We start from the raw sequence: 7950 nt of genomic DNA, 5'->3' as shown, positions 1-7950 counted from the left end.
GGGTCGTAGTTGTTTGGAGGGGTCGAATGACGTCTTAAGTACGCATACCAACTTTCCAGTGTATCTCAACACTTCCTGTGTATCATGGTACATGAAATTCCAGAGCTCTAACTTATGGTGCAGGATGTGTCTACTGTCTATTGTACAATAGGTGATACACTGAGAGGAGCTGAAGGACATGCTTCAGCGTCTTCATTACATACAGCAGGCTATCTATTTTAATGAAGGATCTGTAGGACCTGCAAACGAGTTAGGCACACCAAAAAGACAGGAGTTGATTAAGGAAACAACAGCTCTTCATCAACCCCAAACCTTTTTGTAATAGCACTTGGAGGATTCGTGTGACGTGATGACACTTCGCGTTAGCAGTGTAATTCTGTCACATCATGCGGTTGGTTGTGTTCTTCTGACTCTTTTAGGAAACTTGCAATTGCTTGTGGAGACACATAGAAAGGAAAGCATCGGATGGGATCGGACAAATACAATAATCTCAACAAACAAGTAACCATGCATTGTACAGATTCCTGAAATGAGACAGGATTGGCTTTTCATGTCATATCATTAGTAACAAGAACCTGCAATACCGAGTGTTTTTATTCGTCTTCTTTTTTTCGTTTTACATCGAGCTTTCGGAGGGACGAGACACAGAGAAGAAAGGTTCACATTTAGGAGAAATCACAGAAAAGTCATATCACAGTTTCTCCACTGCTGCATGGTTCCAGGGTTCGTGTTTCAGTTCAACGTTGGAAAAAAAGCATCGTTTTCTGTGAGAAACACTGTCGAGCGAAGAGAGACATGAGCCAGATCTCGACCGGACTGATATACACACATACACACCAAAGGAAAACACACAGACAGAGCGTGAGCAGAGCATGCACTGGCCTGATGAAGGAGGTCAGCATTCAGGAATATAAAACAAGGAAGTGGTTTTGTTTGAATGATATACTTTTCGCAGGTGCTACTTGTGACTCATGCAACGCTGGTTTGCCGCCACATTTGTCGGTTAGCATGCCCTTATGAAAATAAAACTATTTATCGCCAGCTGGGGGCGGTGCTGCGGGGTCGTGGGGAATGAGCAAGAGCAAAGGCGCAGCTCACCCAGCTAACAGCAAATAGGCACGTCTAACACTGGCATGCGGTGCGCCCCGTTAGCCAATTAGAGACAGCTGAAAGCAGGGACAAGTGACCAGGGCGACAACATAGTCGGTATGAGAGAGAGAGTGGGCACTTATGGACAAGAATGGACAACGGAATATAAAATTTGTTCACATGGTGCACATGGAGAGTGTGACTGAGGGATGGACAAGGAAGACCCTCCGGCCCCTGCTAGTGTGACGAGCCAGGTGCTGAAGAGTGGGGAGGGTTCCTAAGAAGGGATACGGGGGGAGGCGACAGATTTTCTGGGTTTCGAGGCCAGAGGACAGCAAGCTGGACAGGTCAATGCGAGACGGGCAGGTCCGGGCGTCGGGTCTGGATGATTTTTGGTTTGGGGCAATTCTTTGGTTCCTCCTCTTCCTCAGTGTCGCTGTCGCACACATGGACCACCACGCTGGGTGTGGACTCTGTGCCGGCGTGCAGTTCGAATTTCTCTCCTAAGAGAGTGAGAGAGCAGGAGATACAAGAAAGAAAGTACATTTAGTTTGAGATTCAATCAGGAATTTACTGATCCAACTTTTTCTCTCCCAATACCAACATGTGAACTCCCATTTAGACTGTGTGTACCAGAACTCTGTTAAAGAGCCCAAACATTTCATATTTTTCCTTGAGATCGTCTTATGATGCAGTTAGGTGGTTTTAAGTACCAAAAACAGTCATAATTCATTTTTACATGACCATTTTCCAACCTCTCATTATCCCTTTGAATTAGAACAGGTCATTGTTCTTGCTGTGCCTTTAAGCCTTTAAAAAAATACTGTTGTTGATGGGATGAGCTCATTTATGATTGGTTGCCCTGTATTGTGCCTCAGTCAAAAACCCTCTTTATAACTTCACAGACGGTCATACATCAACTTTATTTTCTTAGATTTGTGCAATTTTTTACATAATATTGTACTAGAAGGTTAATAAAGTTACACTGACCATGACTAAGGTTTTGTTCACATTGCAGATAATACTGGCCCAAATTCGGTTTACTGCTGTCTGAACAGGTCATGCTCCTGAACCAAAGTTCTGTCCGGCATTCAAAAAACCAGTAATTCAACAAACAAGACTCTCCTTTATTCTTCCTTTAGATTAACAGACCCCATTGGTTTGGCATCAAACTCAGCTATGTGAACTGCTACTTTGAACTTGGAGGATAAACAGTGAATATCGCTTCAGTTGTAAAAGTCAGTTATAGAAAAAGCAGCTCAGTTCAGCACCACATATAAAAGTGGCCCTGGTCCAAATCAGAGTTAAACATGTCAGATTAAATGTGTTTTTGCTGTTCACACTGTCACACAAAAACAACATTAAATTGGACCTTTATCTGCAATGTGAATGTAAAGAAATGTAAAGAAAACCCAAAACAAAGCAACAACAACAACAACAAAAAAACACATTCGGCAGAAATCCGACATCTGACCTCTCCACACCAATTCAGTACATTGGAATCAGCGCATTACTAACTACGATGCTTGTTTTTTTCTGTAACAAGAAGAAACAAGAAATAAAAAGAAAGTGTAATGATTCACATGAGTTTACCTAGAATGGTGTGATGGGACTGTGGTCAATGTTTGAGAAGAGGCTACTGTTCACTTTAAGACCAGTGATTTAATGAAAAGTTAGAATACTCTTCCCTGTAGTACTAAAACTGTACAGTAGAGGGGGCTCTCTTTCCATCAAAGCACAAAAACCTGAAGGCATGGCAGATATTATAGATAAGGGAATTTGCAATAGCCGGGGACTGAGTGCTGCAGTCCAGACAGTCCTTATAATTGCTTTGTGGCTGGAGAGAGACAAAGGGCGTCCTGAATGCCTGGCAGTCGACACAGCAGAGCAACACTTCTGCGTGAACGTGCGGCTTCAAATGGCACCCACAGGCAATAACTCTCCACCTTGTGCAAAAAAGGCGGAGAAGAACCCAGAGCTAATGGAACTGGCCACAGAATTGAACTCTACGCGCAAGGTCACCGAAGCGGTTTACAAGAGTCTTGTCAATCAAAGTGCCCAGCCTTCCTCATCTAAAGCAACCGAAAGTTTGGATGGAATTTTCCTCTAGAAACCCACAGCCCCTTCCACAGAGGGGAACGAATACAAAAAACAGCCAAAGGCAGTGAGATCAGGAGAGCTTAGTATTCATTTAAAGCAGCAGAGGAGAGCATCCATATCACTGCTGTCGGAACAAAACCTCGTATCTCCAAAATGGTAACTTTACAGGAGAAGGAAAAAACCTACTTTACTTTTAATGTAAGTCAATGGAACCAGAATTTTTTCCAAGTAATTTTGGGTCATTTCTTTTGGTCCATCCATCATGAAATTTACACACAATGTAAAGGGCAGTGATACGCTGAATTCAGTGGAATCCAAGGAGACAGTTTCTGTTTTCAACCTGCCCTCGTCCACTTCAACTCACCACTTGGGTGTGCGTCAGACCTACATTGCACAAGTGGCCACTCATGGCAGATGGCCAGGAGGGGGCAGCGAGGAGCGGATTATTCAAATGGAACTCACTGGCCCTCAGCAGGTTAGCCTTAGTGTGCTAATCAGCTAGCCATGCACACTTTCCAATGCAAAACGTTTTTTGAGATGTTTGGACAGAACAGATGCAAAATTTGTGAATGACGGCTGAAAAAATTGCTCTGACTACAAACTTGCAATCCCTTTCCTAACGTTTAGCATGCTAACTAGCCAGTTAGCAGAGCAAAGTGATGGAGTTGTATTAGCAGTCAAGTATAACAGATGGAGCAGTTTGAGATCCAAAGCCAAGCAAACTGAACGCTGTGGTTTTGAAACGTAGAGCATTATAAAGTAGTTCACTGCTTTAGCTTGTAAACCGCTTTGTCTGCCTTTGTTCTCAGGTTTGAAAAGAGAAACGCGTCGGGTCTCAATCATTCATGGGCAAGTTTTGCTGCAGAAGTCGACATTGCTGTTCGCTTCATATACATGTTCTGAGGTCCTGTAGTCCTTCATCAGTGGTCAGTTTAGACCACAGGACCTCTGTCGGATGGATATTTTGGTTGGCGGACTATTCTGGATTAATAATTTAATGGTCTTTGGCATCATCTTCCGATTTAATTAGGGATGTCCCGATTTCTTTTTTACTCCTGAACCGAGTCGTTTAATGTTGACTATCAGCCGTGATTTCCGAGTCTGATCTGCTATTTGTGTTTTCACAGGTAATAAAGCTGCACAACTGTTCATAACTATACATTCAACAGCATCACAGGATGGGGTTTTTAGTGTTCAGCTGTAGGTTTTGGGTTTAGGTTCTGTTTAGATTTAGAGTGGGGTTTTTGATTAGAACACTGAAGTTCAATTTAATCAACATTTAGTTCAATGTCAGTTTATGACATGGTAAAAATCTACAAAGCATCTACAGTGGATTGTTTAAATAAAGTGTTACCTGAAAGAGCAGACATGTCCATTTTTACATGTCTTACAAATAACAATCAATGACCAATTCAGCGCAATGTGCATAGAGATGGCATCGATCCAATTCTAGGGACCCGTACCAGAAACGCTGGATCCAGCATCGGTGGGAAAAAAAAGAATGAGTCTGATCCAATTCTGTAACAAATCTGTTCTGTAATAGCACTTAACACCGTGTGATTAGTATCAGTATGATACTATCAGTACCGGGTTTCAATATCAGTATCGGAAAAGTATAAAATGTTACTGCGCCGTCTCTGAATGTGCAGGATACCCTGTTAAGACAAGATGGAATCTCACAAGATTTGAATATAGTTTTCATGTGAAACCTCTTATTTATTTCCATGCACATGTGCGTCTGAGAGACAACAAACGCCGAAAATCGCGTTTGATTAGTTTCATAAAATGACAGTACAAGAATTTCTTTAACGTTGTTCTTTTTATGGCGCCTTTTCACAAGATACACCAGTTAGAGTTCCAGACGAAAACAGACTTGGTCCATCCAGCCCAGTTACGGCCCTAACAGTCGCTCTTTGCAGTAATCAGAAGGTTCTTCAGGCTTTTGAGTGTGTGGTTCAGCCTGAGCAGACAGGAAAGATTTACCAGGTCAACACCGCAGAATGCTCTCTCTCTCTCTCTCTCTGTGTTTTTACAGGCTAAGAGGAGTGTAAACACTGAGATGAGCTGGGTGATGAGCGGAGTGTGTGCGACTGCGTGTACATGCAAAGAAGAAAAGGCGGAGGAACCAGGCAAAGTTTACAAGGGCACCTCTGGGTTGCTTGACTGTGCTGTGCTTGCGTAGCTGATGGACAGACTGCGTGCGCTGGGATGAGGAGCATTTCTCTATTTCTCTGGAAAATCTCTGCACTGCACTCTACACTTATAAATCATATTAACCTTTAGAAGTCGAGGGGTGCTGTCGTTGTGCTGTGCTACATAAGCGTAATTTAATAATTCCATGAATATTTATATGTAGAGAACAGAGATGCACAACGATATTCACACAGTTCATAATCCAGTATGATTCAGTGGTGCTCAGTACTTTACTTACTCCAGGCAGCTAAATGTACTGAATTTAGAGGCTCATACTGAACAATACAGAACGATCTATTATGTTATGCTCCAAATGATGATATCAGATATCATATCTGTATCGACAGATAACTGTTTCAAGAAATGTTAACCTACCTGTCAGAGGAACTCAGGCATGTTTTAATGGATTATTTTATGATGATAAAACCTAAATATATAATATGTTTTTTAATATTTTACAGTGACATGGATGACAAGAAATAGCCTTCAGTCAGTGTCTCTGAATTTCAGTGTCAACAGCATTGCCAGATCCAGTTTATGAGGAGCCTGAAAAACTTCCTGTTTTGCCTATTATATCTGAAAACGCTAAAGGGTGTCCGTGAGTGGGTCCTATAGCTGCGAAAGGAGCTAAACAGCTAAAAAAAACTAAACTAAAAATTAAAGCTGTTTTTGACCATTTGTCCAGGACCTTAGTTTAATGTTGGAAAGTAGAAGGATTTATTACTTTAAAATAATAAAAAAATACCAGTATATTTCCATTTTTCTACAGCAGGCTTTGGACAGAAGGACGCTAGCATTACTGCTACTGAGCGCAAACTGGTTGGCGAACAGCCTGGAGCAGCTCACTGGCTCTGGAGCGGTTTGTGTTCACTGACATCATGAATGTACATGAAGTCCAGTTATATAAAAGTTCTATATAAAAATGACAGACCATTTATAAACCATAATTTTGCACAATAGCTCCACAGGAATCCATTCATTTTAGACTTGCTCAGGAGCGCCATCTAGTGTCTGACAAACCCAGAAGACATTACTGACTGGCAGTTGTCCTCAGTGCAAATTCTCTGGCATCACTCCATAAAGCTCCGCGCCTGGCAGCAAAATGAGCCCATTCAAGGTGAATGTGAAGATTTCATCATCAGACCACAGTTCTTATATCAGTGCATCTCTAGGGAAGAATTATATTTACATTCCATTTCCATTCTGTAATACAGGCTCGCCAAACTTGTTTGTTTTCGATGTTAACAAATGACAAATGTGGTAAAAAGGAAAAGGATGTTTTTTTCTTTGTTCATCAAATTCAAAACATAATAAAACGTCTCTTGTACTCATGAACACTAATGTGGTCGGGTTAGAACGTTTCTGCGCATTTTACATATAATTCATGTCAAATTACATCATGCTTTGTTTATGAAACTGGAACTTTTAAGTGAACAAAATGTAAATATCATATGCATAATGTGTGGTTCTTAACTGATTTATCTGTCCCTCTTACACGTCTCTCACACACACACACACACACACACACACACACACACACACACACACACACACACACACACTCTTTAATGCCCTTGATCTGGTCACCCACACAGCACCATCACCCTAATCCAGTGCTTTCTTTCTTTATTCACCTTTTCCCATCTCTTCCATCTCATAAGCCCCACTCACCCCCCTCACCCCCCTCCCCCAACGGCACAGCTCCTCTCCTGGCGCGGAGATGACGTCAATGCTGCACACTAGCGTCAAGGGTCAAACAGTCAGGGAGGGAATGAGGGAGAAACAAACGAGAGCATGAGAGAGCAAGAAGGAGAGAGAGAGAGAGAGAGAGAGAGAGAGAGAGAGAGAGAGAGAGAAAGAGAGATAGAGAGAGACAGAGAGAGAGAGAGAGAGAGAGAGAGAGAGAAAGGGAGAGACAGACAGAGAGAGAGAGACAGAGACACAGAGAGAGAGAGAGAGAGGGAGAGAGAGACAAAGAGAGAGAGGACTCTCTATAGAGCTTTGGGCACAAAACCAGAAGCATGATCACTGGAGCTTGTTTTGAAAGACTGGAGTAAAGCAGTGATGTGGTGATGCAGTAGTGCAGTGATGGAGTGATGCAGTAGTGCAGTGATGGAGCGATGCAGTAGTGCAGTAATGGAGTGATGCAGTAGTGCAGTGATGGAGTGATGCAGTAGTGGAGTGATGCAGTAGTGCAGTAATGGAGTGATGGAGTGATGCAGTAATGGAGTGATGGAGTGATGTAGTAGTGCAGTAGTGCAGTAATGGAGTGATGCAGTAGTGCAGTGATGGAGTGATGCAGTAGTGCAGTAATGGAGTGATGCAGTAGTGCAGTGATTGAGTGATGCAGTAGTGCAGTGATGGAGTGATGCGGTTGTGCAGTGATGGAGTGATGCAGTGACGTGTGACCCGCACTGGCTCTGTTACTCTAAGACAGATATCTCTGCTCAGACTGGAAGAGCAGCTTGACGCAGCTACTCGAGCGGCTAATTCCTCATTAAGCAGTGATCTCATTGCCATGCGCAGCACAGCACATCTGCATTACCTCCTATTCACGACTGCACATCA

The 7950-nt window shown here is 42.7% G+C and overlaps 1 protein-coding gene across 4 annotated transcripts in view; it reads right to left on the bottom strand.

Moving 5' to 3' along the window:
* Positions 1–7950, bottom strand: part of rcan2 (regulator of calcineurin 2) — a 107261-nt gene continuing 99311 nt past the window's right edge. For all 4 annotated transcript variants that reach the window (XM_036581163.1, XM_036581162.1, XM_036581166.1 and 1 more), the window contains one exon: positions 1–1592. In XM_036581163.1, coding sequence (XP_036437056.1) covers positions 1438–1592 — 155 coding nt within the window. In that variant the 3' untranslated portion in view covers positions 1–1437. The remainder of the gene's footprint in view (positions 1593–7950) is intronic.

This window comes from Colossoma macropomum, unplaced genomic scaffold (genome assembly GCF_904425465.1).
Source record: "Colossoma macropomum unplaced genomic scaffold, Colossoma_macropomum, whole genome shotgun sequence".
Classification (NCBI taxonomy): domain Eukaryota; kingdom Metazoa; phylum Chordata; class Actinopteri; order Characiformes; family Serrasalmidae; genus Colossoma; species Colossoma macropomum.
Note: the sequence above shows the minus strand (reverse complement) of the source record. Positions and strands in the feature narration are given on the sequence as shown.